Raw genomic sequence first — 14,152 nt, 5'->3', positions numbered from 1 at the left:
GGTGTATGTCTGTGTGCGTGTATGTCTGTGTGGTGTTTGTATGTGTCTGTGTATGTCTGTGTGGTGTGTGTCTGTTTAGTGTATGTATGTGTGTGGTGCATATGTGTGTCTGTGGTGTATGGGTGAGTCTATGCGTGCATGTGTGTACATGTGTGTCTGTGGTGTGTGTGGTGTATGTCTGTGTGTGTGTGTGTATGTGTGTGTCTGTGTGTGTGTGTATCTGTGTGGTATATGTGTGTGTATGTATGTGTCTGTGTATGTCTGTGTGGTGTATGTATGTATGTGTGTGTCTGTGTAGTGTATGTATGTGTGTGGTGTATATGTGTGTCTGTGGTGTATGGGTGAGTCTATGCGTGCATGTGTGTACATGTGTGTCTGTTGTGTGTGTGTGGTGTATGTCTGTGTGTGTGTATTTCTATGTGGTGTATGTATGTGTGTGTGTATGTCTGTGTGGTGTATGTATGTGTGCGTGTATGTCTGTGTGGTGTATGTATGTGTCTGTGTATGTCTGTGTGGTGTATGTATGTGTGTGGTGTATATGTGTGTCTGTGGTGTATGAGTGAGTCTATGCGTGCATGTGTGTACATGTGTGCCTGTGGTGTGTGTGTGTGTGGTGTATGTCTGTGTGCGTGTATGTCTGTGTGGTGTATCGGTGAGTCTATGCGTGCATGTGTGTACATGTGTGCCTGTGGTGTGTGTGTGTGTGGTGTATGTCTGTGTGCGTGTATGTCTGTGTGGTGTATCGGTGAGTCTATGCGTGCATGTGTGTACATGTGTGCCTGTGGTGTGTGTGTGTGTGGTGTATGTCTGTGTGCGTGTATGTCTGTGTGGTGTATCGGTGAGTCTATGAGTGCATGTGTGTACATGTGTGTGGAGTGTTTATGTGCGTATGTGTATGGTGTATTTATGTGTGTGTGTGTGTATATATGTGTATGCCTGTGTGGTGTATGGGTGAGTCTATTGGGCCTATTTATTAATGTGCGAGCGGACATGATCCAATATTGCGGATCATGTCCGTTGCACATCGATAAATGCCGACAGCATACGCTCTCTGCATTTATCATTGCACCAGCAGTTCTGGTGAACTGCTGGTGTAACACTGCCCCCTGCAGATTCGCAGCTGCTAGCAGGGGGTGTCAATCAACCCGATCGTATTCGATCGGGTTGATTTCTGCCAATGTCTGTCCGCCTCCTCAGAGCAGGCGGACAGGTTATGGAGCAGCGGTCTTTAAACCACCGCTTCATAACTTGTGTTTCTGGTGAGCCTGAAGGCTCGCCAGAAACACGGGGCATCAAGCTCCATTCGGAGCTTAATAATTCGGCCCCTATGTGTGCATGTGTGTTTGTATGTCTGTGGGTGTATGTATGTGTTTATGTGTGTGGTGTGTTTGTATGTCTGTGGGTGTATGTATGTGTTTATCTGTGTGGTGTGTTTGTATGTCTGTGGGTGTATGTATGTGTTTATGTGTGTGGTGTGTTTGTATGTCTGTGGGTGTATGTATGTGTTTATGTGTGTGCTGTGTTTTCATGTTCTCTCATATTTTTTAGTACTGAATGAAACAATTTTAGCAGGGCTTGCAGATATTGTTAATGAATAATTTCAGTTTTGGAATATATTTTTAGCATCATTACACAATATGCATATAAAGGTGGGTAACACTGTATGTACACATTTACAGCACAGTACTTCTGGTGAATCGTGCAGAACTGCCCAGTGATTTTTTGTCAGTTGCGGAGCATCTGAGTAACACAGAACACTCAGCACAGGACACGCACATCTCGCTGATTAAGCACTTGTATCAGGCAAATCTGGGACCTGCAAGCCAGCTTCAGTGTCTGGAGGTCGCTCTCAAGGTTGGTGAGTCTGGCACTGCCAGATGTGTCATTTTGTTATTATTTACGACCAAACATGATAAGACCTGTAGGCCAGTGACAGACAGCGAAAAAAAAAGGAACTTTTGGCTACTATTGATTTCTAATGTATTGAATATTATAATTATTAACATAAGTCTGTTTGCAAAAATCCTTCTAGTAACACTCATGAAAGGTGGTGTATCTCTTACTATATGTGCATCTGGCCTAGCAGGGGCGAACTGACTTGTTCTTTACCAACTGATGGGTCCATTAGTCCCTTGAAGTAAAATTAGAAGTTTATAATTGGCTTTGATTTTACAGTGACCATTCAAATATAGTTGCTATCAGATGTCAATGTGGATGCGCTGTTATTGCACACATGCGCATTGGGAAAGTTTATGATGGCAGCCATCTTTGTCATTCCGCCCCTGTTGCCCAGCATACAGCATTACATTGAGTGAATGTGCCTCTACATTTTCTGTTTCCAATGGAACAAGTACTGTATGCTTCAAATGTCATATTTATGTCTGTTTAATGATGAGATTGACCAGAAAATGTGGAAATCTGGGGATACTTGTGAGGAGGGAGTCAGGAGAGTCAGGAGGGTATACCCAAAAGATAGAGATTCAGGGAAGTGAGAAGAATAAGGGAGACCAAAATAATTTTTTCTCCTCTCTACCATTAGTCTAAGGCATTATCAGAGCTGCAGGAGATCTATTCCGAATTGACTGAAGCCTTGGAGATGGCATCAATGACCGATGACAGCCCAGGAAGGAAGAGGGAGTGTCTGAAAGCCAAACTGCTTGATATTGGAAAAAAAGGCGACTTGATGGGGAACCAAGGTATCCAAAAAGGAGATAATCAAGTTATGCTCTTGAGTAATACTGGCCAGTTTAATAAATGATAATGTTCTGCTAGAAACCACACAATGCATTATTTGTTTAGTTTGATAAACCTACAGAAAACCAGCCTGCCCCTCCATCCAAAGGGTTAATGCTGAGCCTTATTGGTGACATGCACAGCTGTCATTATTGATTGACCAATTCTAGGTAATATTGTGCTAGGTATATTTTGCAGCAGTGTTGCTCTCGTAAAACTGTGTAGGAATACAGTGCCAATTCAGTGCAGCAGCATTAAATTGTCACTACACATCCTTGCTTAGAGGCAATGTCAATTAGGCCCTGATTCATCCAATCAAATTCCAAGCCTGGCCCTGTAGGCACTTTATAAGAAGTGAGAGCCATTAGTTTGTTTTATTTAATTGCCTGAATTCCAGGTGACAGGGATGGTTACAAGATAAATACTGGCCCAGAAAGCACAACTCTTTGTATAAGTAAGAGTGACATCACTACAGTATTTACAATAAACCTAAAATGACAGTCTTTCTAAATATATTCCATAAAATGTAATAGAAACAAGGGGGTGATGTTTTTTTGGTAAAATACTGGCTTAGAGTTATTCATACAATGCAGCAGATTATAAACCGCAGTTGAAGCAGATAAACTTTGTTTCCTTTTCATACAGTACCAGATACCAACTCACCAGTAATTTTAGAACCTATACCCCTGCCTGTCGCCAAGTGTTACACTTTCAGCTGGGATCAGGATAACTTTGGTAAGTGAATGCAATTCTTCTCATTAAACTGGAAGCAAGTACTGTTGCTCTAACTTCATTAATGTGCCAATCTTAACTCATTGGCTATATATTGTTGTGCCAGTCTTATCTAACTACCCATCCCTGTGCCAGATTTATCTTCCTAACTACCCATCCCTGTGCCAGATTTAACTCACTAACTACCCATCCCTGTGCCAGTTTTATCTTCCTAACTACCCATCCCTGTGCCAAATTTATCTCACTAACTACCCATCCTTGTGCCAGATTTAACTCACTAACTACCCATCCCTGTGCCAGTTTTATCTTCCTAACTACCCATCCCTGTGCCAAATTTATCTCACTAACTACCCATCCCTGTGCCGGATTTATCTTCCTAGCTACCCATCCCTGTGCCAGTTTTATCTCACTAACTACTCATACCTGTGCCAGACTTTTGCCAATCACTACCAACCCTGTGTCAGTCTTATCTCATTAGCTACCCATCCCTGTGCCAGTTTATCTCACTAACTATCCATCCCTGTTCCAGTCTTATCTAACTATCCATGCATGTGCCAGTTTATCTCACTAACTACCCATCCATGTACCAGTTTTTATCTCACTAACTACTCATACCTGTTCCAGTTTATCTCACTAACTACTCATACCTGTGCCAGACTTATGCCAATAACTATGAACCCTGTATCAGTCTTTTTCATTAGCTACCCATCCATGTGCCAGTCCTTTCTCACTGACTACCCATCCCTGTGCCAGTCTTATCTCAGTGACTACCCATCCCTGTACCAGTCCAAACTAACTAACTACCCATCCCCGTACCAGTGTTATCTCACTAACTGACCATCCCTGTGTCAGTTTTATATCACTTACCAACCATCCCCGTGCCAGTGTTATCTCACTTTCTACCCATCTTTGTGCCAGTTTATCTTACTAACCATCTCTGTGCCAGTCCTACCTCACTGACTGCCTATCTCTGTGCCAGTCCTACCTCACTGACTACCTATCTCTGTACCAGTCTTATTTCACTAACTACCCATCTCTGTGCCATCCATATCTCACTATCTCCCCATTTCTGTACCAGTCTAATCTCACATTATCTCTATGCCACCCTTTCACATGCCACTCTTATCTAAGTGAGTTCTGTTTCAGTCTCATTAGCATGAAACATTACATAATTCATCACTGGATCTTATAAGACCAAATATCTACACTTTATTACAACCAGACGTCCTTAATATGTCATCTGAAATAGAAAGCATTGTATTTGTTTAGTTTTCTTTCTCCATAAACAATTACAACATGTTGTTTGTTATTTAATTTTTTAGATGTCCTAAATAATATAATTTTAAAGGAGTGTGAAGCCTTTAAGATGATGTCAGTTTCTTTGGATGACGAAGTAAATGAAGAAGATGAGGATGTTGATGAGGGAGATGATGAGGAGGAGGAGGAGATTAATGGTCCCAGAGATTCTGTGTTCTCAACAATCTCTAAAGCTTATGTTTACTGGAACATGTCTAGTCAACATAAGGAGGACTGTACTGAGTCCACTCTTACAAATGTGCAATCTTTCGTATCCAGCCTATCTAGCTTTGTTGACAGTGGGTATGTGGAAGACTGCGATGAGAGCTTCCAAGAGTCACCAGGAAAACTGGATCAACGGCAAGATAGGGTCAACCGCAAGTTTACCCAGAAGTTCTGCCAGTTATTTAAATCTAAAGGCCAGCAGGCCAAGCTAAGACAAAAGGCTGAGCTCAAGATCAGCTCTTCTCACCCTCTGATGGGTCCGTTCCTAGACTCACCACAGGCTCCCCCACTGCGTAGAGCGGGAAGCCTTTACACACCTAAAGTAAGTAGGGTCCCAGCGCGGTCTAAGAGATCCCAGTCACTCCCCCAGCATGCTTTGGGAGTTCAGTTCTTGGAAGTTCAGCAGAACCATAAAGTGGCCTTCAAAAGGAGACCATACCTAAGCTGCGATGAAGAGAATAAAACATCCACACTCCGGGTTGTAGTGTTTGGCTCAGATCGTATTTCAGGGAAAGTGGCTCGAGCGTACAGCAACCTCAGGTGGGTGTGATGAAGATGTGAGCATGAAAATAATGAGTTTAGAGAGCATTTACCTTGTTTGTATTTGTGGATGGTGAAAGGTTGTAGCATCTCATCTCACATCCTCCAAATCCCAATATTCTAATAAACTCAGGCCTCACTGTCTAAGCATTAAAGGAACACGAAACCCCAAAAAAGTATTTGATCATTCAGATAGAGCTTTCCAACTTACTTCTTATATTGAATTTGCTTCATTCTCTTGGTATTCTTTGTTAATGGAGCAGCAATGCACTACTGGGAGCTAGCTGAACACACTGGGTGACTTAATGACAAGAGGCATAAATGCGCAGACTCCTAGTTCCCAATAGTGCACTGCTGCTTCTGAGCCTACCTAGGTATGCTTTTAAACAAAGGATACCAAGAGAACAAAGCAAATTAGATCATAGAAGTAAAATTAAAAATTGTATCTGATTCATGAAAGTTTAATTTTGATTTTACTGTCCTTTAACTCCTTCTCTACCACTGTCTGATATATTTCCCTCCTCTTCCTACTCAGATTGAAGGAAAGTAACTGCCCTTTCCTAACAACATTCTTTAAGCTGCAATTTTACTACATCCCAGTAAAGAGGAACAACACGTCTTGCTGCACGACACTGACAAATTCTGAATCGCCCATCAAGAGCCCCAGCCAATCAGGACGCTTGCTTGCTGAGGTGAGTCTACTTTGACCTCTCTAACTTTACAAACCAAATCATATACATTTAAAGCACTTCATTGTAATTGTGAGCACTTATTTTATGGGACCATTACCATTTTTTTGCTTTGGGCATAATAAACATTTCTTTCATGTAATTGGCAAGAGTCCATGAGCTAGTTATGTATGGGATATACAATCCTACTAGGAGGGGCAAAGTTTCCCAAACCTCAAAATGCCTATAAATACACCCCTTACCACACCCACAATTCAGTTTTACAAACTTTGCCTCCTATGGAGGTGGTGAAGCAAGTTTGTGCTATGATTTCTACGTTGACATGCGCTTCTCAGCATTTTGAAGCCCGATTATTCTCAGAGTACAGCGAATGTCAGAGGGACGTGAAGGGAGTATCACTTATTGAATACGATGATTTCCCTAACGGGGGTCTATTTCATAGGTTCTATGTTATCGGTCGTAGAGATTCATCTCCTACTCTCATATACCATTACCTCTACTGATAAATGTTTCAGTACTGGTTTGGCTATCTGCTATATGTGGATGGGTGTCTTTCGGTAAGTATGTTTTTTATTACTTAAGACACCCCAGCTATGGTCTGGCACTTTATGCATTTATATAAAGTTCTAAATATATGTATTGTACTTATATTTGCCATGAGTCAGGTTCATGTATTTCCTTCTGCAGACTGTCAGTTTCATATTTGGGAAATAAGACATATTAAGAAATATTTTTTTACCTGGTGGTTAGTCTTTTTTCAATTGACTACTTTTTACTCTTTCAAATTGCGGGCAGCATTAGGCCCGTGGGTGCGCCAAATGCTAGACTTTATTGCGTCAATCTTGGCGCGAGAATTTTTTTGGCGCGAAAGGTACGTCCGTTGACGCAGGTTCATCACTTCCGGCGTCGTAGTTGACGCAGAAGTTTTACACACGGTTACGTCGTTAGTGACGCAGGTGTGTCGTTTCCGGATGTTGTTGGCGCCAAAAAATTTTCTCTCACGTTGTGCGTCATACTTGGCGCCATTTTTTTCAGTAGTTTTATACCCTATTGCTGTTTGCCTCTTGCCTTTCTCTATGTCAGAGAGCTATGCTGTTTGCATTTTTTCCCATTCCTGAATCTATCATATAAGGAAATTGATAATTTTGCTTTATATGTTGTTTTTTCTTTTACACTTTGCAAGATGTCTCAATCTGATCCTGCCTCAGAAGTATCTGTTGGAACGTTGCTGCCTGACATCGGTTCTACCAAAGCTAAGTGCATTTGTTGTAAGATTGTGGAAATTATATCTCCGAATGTCATTTGTAATAGTTGTCATGATAAACTTTTACATGCAGAGAATGTATCCATCAGTAATAGTACATTGCCAGTTGCAGTTCCTTCAACTTCTAATGTACATGATATACCTATGAATTTTAAAGAATTTGTTACTGATTCTATTCAGAAGGCTTTGTCTGCATTTCCATAGATTAAAAGTGCTTAGTGAGTACAGCGCTACAAAGTCCTAGAAAAAGGGGTTGTAGCTAAAGATGGTGTCCACGATCGGTGTCACTAGAGTGTCGAGTGTGAACGTAATGCAAATAGCCGATAAGTTTAAGTGCATAAATGTTTCAGTGTATGCGAAAAATTTTTTTATTTGTAATGGGTCAATAAGCTCCTATATGTTATGCTAAAACCATATATTACGTTTCACTAATAACATTTTAATATGAAGTTAAAAATCCTTGACAATGTGTGTATACATAAAATACATAAAAAAAACCTTTAAAACATAATTCTATAACAGGATATTAAAAACAGATCTATGGTACCGATATGTGCACATATAAAAAAGGGGGGATTTTTGAATATAGTCTTAAAAATCTGAGGAAAAGTCGTGTGATCCTATGGTATATCAACTTTTAAAATGTCCCAATGTTGGTGTGTTCAAATATAGTGAACCACTCAAAAATATGAAAAAATGAAAATGTGTGAAAAAATTGTGAAAAAATAGATTAAATGCCTCTCAAAAGTGAAAAATATTAAAAATTATCAAAAATATAATTTGTGATATCACAACTGTGAAAAATAATTTGCAAAAATAGAAATAAAATTAAAAATAAGTGGAGTGTTTTCCAAAAATAAGTCTTGGTGAATTTCAAATATATCCTTAAAAATAGTGGTATATATATAGTACAACAAATGATCCAAAAAGGTATAACAAATGTTCCCAAAAGGTAGTGATAACTCCAAATGCAAATGTTGTTAAGAAGTCTGTTGAAGCTTAAATGTATCCACAATATATCCAAACAGGTGTAGTTATATTGTGGTTCCTATGTGTGGGTCCTCTTCTTGAGGTGTGTGTTAGAACTTCAGTAATATCATCTTGAACCTATAAAATAATGAGAAAAGCGGACATAGTGCAATAAAGCTACTAAAAAATAATAATAAAAGTAATAAACTCACCAATGAGATCCTGAGCCGTAATACCAGTTAGCCAACGCGTTTCGGTTCACATAGAACCTTTCTCAAGACTGGTACCGGCTCTATCGTTTGTTTGCCTTAAATGTATTGTTTGGCCAATGGGATTGGATTAGTTTTTGCGCCAAAAATTCGCGCCAAATAAGCCGTTACGAAAAATGCGTTTTTTTTCGTTATGTATAAGTCCTAATTAAGTGCTCCTTGTGTGTTGTTTCTATTTCTTATTTTGTATCATTATAGTACTTAACCTTGTTGTTGATGTGTAAAGTTACATCTTGTTTACCGGATGTTTTTACCGGAAATGGAGATTGGCCGGAAGTGACATCGTAGCTCGTATGCGCACTTCCGGTTGGCGCTTCTGTTACCGCATGTTATACCTCTGTCCACAGAGACTTTGTCTCTGAAATTTGAGGTATAGATGCTATTTGCCAATATTTTGTGATTAGTGGTATTAGGCTCAGGATCTATCTAAGTGTAATAAAATGGTTTGTTTGTGTATATATACACTAAACGTTATCGGCAATAAATTGGTCTATTGTAGAACACAAATGCATATGAAGATATATAGAAATGCAGATACAGTAATATAGGGATACATAATCATATAAAAAATATAAAAGATGCAAAGACTGTATAGCCTTTCAAATGAATGCATTATAATCATATATGTTATCATTGTATTGGTCTATTTAGAATCTATTATAAAGATATTTCCACATAGTTTGGAACTTATAAAAAATTATAAAAACATATGTATACCTATAAATACATATAAAACCCATAAGGAGACGGAAATTTTACATTTACTGTGGCACTTGGGATCGACAAATTGTAATATCTGAGTCTCATAACCCAACACCTGTTTGGATATATTGTGGATACATTTAAGCTTCAACAGACTTCTTAACAACATTTGCATTTGGAGTTATCACTACCTTTTGGGAACATTTGTTATACCTTTTTGGATCATTTGTTGTACTATATATATATCACTATTTTTAAGGATATATTTGAAATTCACCAAGACTTATTTTTGGAAAACACTCCACTTATTTTTAATTTTATTTCTATTTTTGCAAATTATTTTTCACAGTTGTGATATCACAAATTATATTTTTGATAATTTTTAATATTTTTCACTTTTGAGAGGCATTTAATCTATTTTTTCACAATTTTTTCACACATTTTCATTTTTTCATATTTTTGAGTGGTTCAATATATTTGAACACACCAACATTGGGACATTTTAAAAGTTGATATACCATAGGATCACACGACTTTTCCTCAGATTTTTAAGACTATATTCAAAAATCCCCCCTTTTTTATATGTGCACATATCGGTGCCATAGATCTGTTTTTAATATCCTGTTATTGAATTATGTTTTAAAGGTTTTTTTATGTATTTTATGTATACACACATTGTCAAGGATTTTTAACTTCATATTAAAATGTTATTAGTGAAACGTAATATATGGTTTTAGCATAACATATAGGAGCTTATTGACCCATTACAAATAAAAAAATTTTTTCGCATACACTGAAACATTTATGCACTTAAACTTATCGGCTATTTGCATTACGTTCACACTCGACACTCTAGTGACACCGATCGTGGACACCATCTTTAGCTACAACCCCTTTTTCTAGGACTTTGTAGCGCTGTACTCACTAAGCACTTTTAATATATTGACATTTTGGGATCTGGTTGGGAGATTCCGCAACAAGAGCACAGCTTGTATGGTTGACATTTTGGCGCTGCAAGATACACATTCATAACTTTGTCTGCATTTCCGCCTTCTAATAAACGTAAAAGGTCTTTTAAAACTTCTCATAAAGTTAAGGAAATTTCGAATGACCAGCAACATAATGATTTATCCTCCTCTGATGAGGATCTATCTGATTCAGAAGATCCTTCCTCAGATATTGACACTGACAAATGTACTTATTTGTTTAAAATAGAGCATCTTCATTCTTTGTTAAAAGAAGTGTTAATTACTTTGGATATTGAGGAAGCTAGTCCTCTTGACATTAAGACTAGTAAGCGTTTAAATGCTGTTTTTAAACCTCCTGTGGTTACTCCAGATGTTTTTCCTATTCCTGATGCTATTTCTGATATGATTTCTAAGCAATGGAATAAGCCAGGTACTCCTTTTATTCCTTCTTCAAGGTTTAAAAAATTGTATCCTTTACCAGCAATTTCTATAGAGTTTTGGGAAAAGACCCCCAAAGTTGATGGGGCTATTTCTACTCTTGCTAAACGTACCACTATTCCTATGGAAGACAGTACTTCTTTTAAAGATCCTTTAGATAGGAAACTTGAATCCTATCTAAGGAAAGCCTATTTATATTCAGATCATCTTCTCAGGCCTGCAATTTCTTTGGCTGATGTTGCGGCTGCATCTACTTTTTGGTTGGAGAATTTAGCGCAACAAGAATTGGATTCTGACATATCTAGCATTGTTCGTTTACTGCAAAATGCTAATCATTTTATTTGTGATGCTATTTTTGATATTATCAAAATTGATGTTAGATCCATGTCTTTAGCTATTTTAGCTAGAAGAGCTTTGTGGCTTAAATCTTGGAATACTGATATGACATCTAAGTCCAGATTATTATCTCTTTCTTTCCAAGGTAATAATGTATTTGGTTCTCAGTTGGATTCTATTATTTCAACTGTTACTGGAGGAAAGGGCGTTTTTCTGCCTCAGGATAAAAAACCTAAGGGTAAATCTAAGGCTTCTAACCGTTTTCGTTCCTTTCGTCAAAATAAGGAACAAAAATCAAATCCTTCCACCAAGGAATCTGTTTCCAATTGGAAGCCTTCCTCAAATTGGAATAAATCCAAGCCATTTAAGAAACCAAAGTCAGCCCCTAAGTCTGCATGAAGGTGCGGCCCTTATTCCAGCTCAGCTGGTAGGGGGCAGATTAAGGTTTTTCAAGGATTTTTGGATAAATTCTGTCCAAAATCAAGGGCATTGTCTCTCAAGGGTATCGAATAGGATTCAGAGTAAGACCTCCTGTAAGAAGATTTTTTCTCTCACGTATCCCAGCAAATGCAGTAAAAGCTCAGGCTTTCCTGAAGTGTGCTTCAGACCTGGAGTCTTCAGGGGTAATCATGCCGGTTCCTTTTCAGGAACAGGGTCTGGGGTTTTATTCAAATCTATTCATTGTCCCAAAGAAGGAAAATTCATTCAGACCAGTTCTGGATCTGAAAATTTTGAATCGCTATTTAAGAGTACCAACTTTCAAAATGGTGACTATAAGGACTATTCTGCCTTTTGTTCAGCAAGGATATTATAGGTCTACAATAGACTTTCAGGATGCATACCTTCATATTCCGATTCATCCAGAACATTATCAGTTCCTGAGATTCTCTTTTCTAGACAAGCATTACCAATTTGTTGCTCTTCCATTTGGCCTAGCAACAGCTCCAAGAATCTTTTCAAAGGTTCTAGGTGCCCTACTCTCTGTAATCAGAGAGCAGGGTATTGCGGTGTTTCCTTATTTGGACGATATCTTGGTACTAGCTCAGTCTTTATGTTCTGCAGAATCTCACACAAATCAACTAGTGTTGTTTCTTCAAAAACATGGTTGGACGATCAATTTACCAAAAAGTTTCTTGATTCCTCAGACAAGGGTCACCTTTTTAGGTTTTCAGATATATTCAGTGTCCATGACTCTGTCTCTAACAGACAAGAGACTTTTGAATTGGTTGCAGCCTGTTGGCACCTTCAGTCTCAGTCATTCCCTTCAGTGGCTATGTGTATGGAAGTTTTAGGCCTCATGACTGCAGCATCAGACGCGATTCCTTTTGCTCATTTTCACATGAGACCTCTCCAGCTTTGTATGCTGAATCAATGGTAAAGGGATTATACAAAGATATCACAGTTAATATCCTTAAATCGCAATGTTCGACTCTCTCTGATGTGGTGGTTAAATCACCAGCGTTTAGTTCAAGGGGCTTCCTTTGTTCGGCCAACCTGGACTGTGATCACTACAGACGCAAGTCTTTCAGGTTGGGGAGCTGTTTGGGGATCTCTGACAGCACAAGGGGTTTGGAAATCTCAAGAGGCAAGATTACCAATCAATATTTTAGAACTCCGTGCAATTCTCAGAGCTCTTCAGTTTTGGCCTCTGTTGAAGAGAGAACCGTTCATTTGCTTTCAGACAGACACTATCACAACTGTGGCATATGTCAATCATCAGGGTGGGACTCTCAGTCCCCAATCAATGAAATAAGTATCTTGGATACTTGCTTGGGCGGAATCCAGCTCCTGTCTAATCTCTGCGGTGCATATCCCAGGTGTAGACAATTGGGAGACGGATTATCTCAGCCGTCAGACTTTACATCCAGGTGAGCCTCTCATCTAAACAAGAAACTTCCCAGATACCTGTCCAGGTCCAGGGATGTTCAGGTGGAAGCAGTGGATGCGCTGACACTTCCTTGGTGTTATCATCCTGCTTACATTTTTCCGCCTCTAGTTCTTCTTCCAAGAGTGATATCCAAAATCATCATGGAACAATTGTTTGTGTTGCTGGTGGCTCCAGCATGGCCACACAGGTTTTGGTATGCGGATCTTGTTCGGATGTCCATTTGCCAACCTTCCGTTAAGGCCGGACCTTCTGTCTCAAGGTCCGTTTTTCCATCAGGATCTCAAATCATTAAATTTGAAGGTATGGAAATTGAACGCTTAGTACTAAGTCATAGAGGTTTCTCTGACTCAGTAATTAATACTATGTTACAAGCTCGTAAATCTGTCTGTAGAAAGATTTGTTATAGAGTTTGGAAGACTTACATTTCATGGTGTTCTTCTCATAAATTCTCTTGGCATTCTTTTAGAATTCCTAGAATTTTACAGTTTCTTCAGGATGGTTTGGATAAGGGTTTGTCTGCAAGTTCCTTGAAGGGACAAATCTCTGCCCTTTCTGTTTTATTTCACAGAAAGATTGCTAAACTTCCTGATATTCACTGTTTTGTACAGGCTTTAGTTCGTATTAAGCCCGTCATTAAATCAATTTCTCCTCCTTGGAGTCTTAATTTGGTTTTGAAGGCGTTACAGGCTCCTCCATTTGAGCCTATGCATTGTTTGGACATTAAACTACTTCTTGGAAAGTGTTATTCCTTTTGGCCATCTCTTCTGCTAGAAGAGTTTCTGAGCTATCTGCTCTTTCTTGTGAATCTCCTTTTCTGATTTTTCATCAGGATAAGGCGGTTTTGCGGACTTCATTTAAATTTTTGCCTAAAGTTGTGAATTCTAACAACATTAGTAGAGAAATTGTTGTCCCTTCCTTGTGTCCTAATCCTAAGAATTCTTTGGAAAGATCCTTACATTCTTTGGATGTGGTAAGAGCTTTGAAATATTATGTTGAAGCTACTAAAAAATTCAGGAAGATTTCTAGTCTATTTGTTATATTTTTTGGTCCTAGGAAAGGTCAGAAGGCCTCTGCTATTTCCTTGGCTTATTGGTTAAAGCTTT

At 38.8% G+C, this 14,152-nt stretch overlaps 1 protein-coding gene across 3 annotated transcripts in view; it reads left to right on the top strand.

Annotated features, from left to right (window-relative positions):
* Positions 1-14,152, top strand: part of PIK3R5 (phosphoinositide-3-kinase regulatory subunit 5) — a 185,590-nt gene that overhangs the window by 135,589 nt on the left and 35,849 nt on the right. For all 3 annotated transcript variants that reach the window (XM_053710004.1, XM_053709995.1, XM_053709986.1), the window contains 5 exons: positions 1,680-1,854; positions 2,540-2,696; positions 3,379-3,468; positions 4,788-5,526; positions 6,062-6,218. In XM_053710004.1, the coding sequence (XP_053565979.1) occupies positions 1,680-1,854; positions 2,540-2,696; positions 3,379-3,468; positions 4,788-5,526; positions 6,062-6,218 (1,318 nt within the window). The remainder of the gene's footprint in view (positions 1-1,679; positions 1,855-2,539; positions 2,697-3,378; positions 3,469-4,787; positions 5,527-6,061; positions 6,219-14,152) is intronic.

This window comes from Bombina bombina, chromosome 1, assembly GCF_027579735.1.
Source record: "Bombina bombina isolate aBomBom1 chromosome 1, aBomBom1.pri, whole genome shotgun sequence".
NCBI lineage: Eukaryota > Metazoa > Chordata > Amphibia > Anura > Bombinatoridae > Bombina > Bombina bombina.
This window is presented reverse-complemented; position numbering and strand designations above follow the sequence as displayed.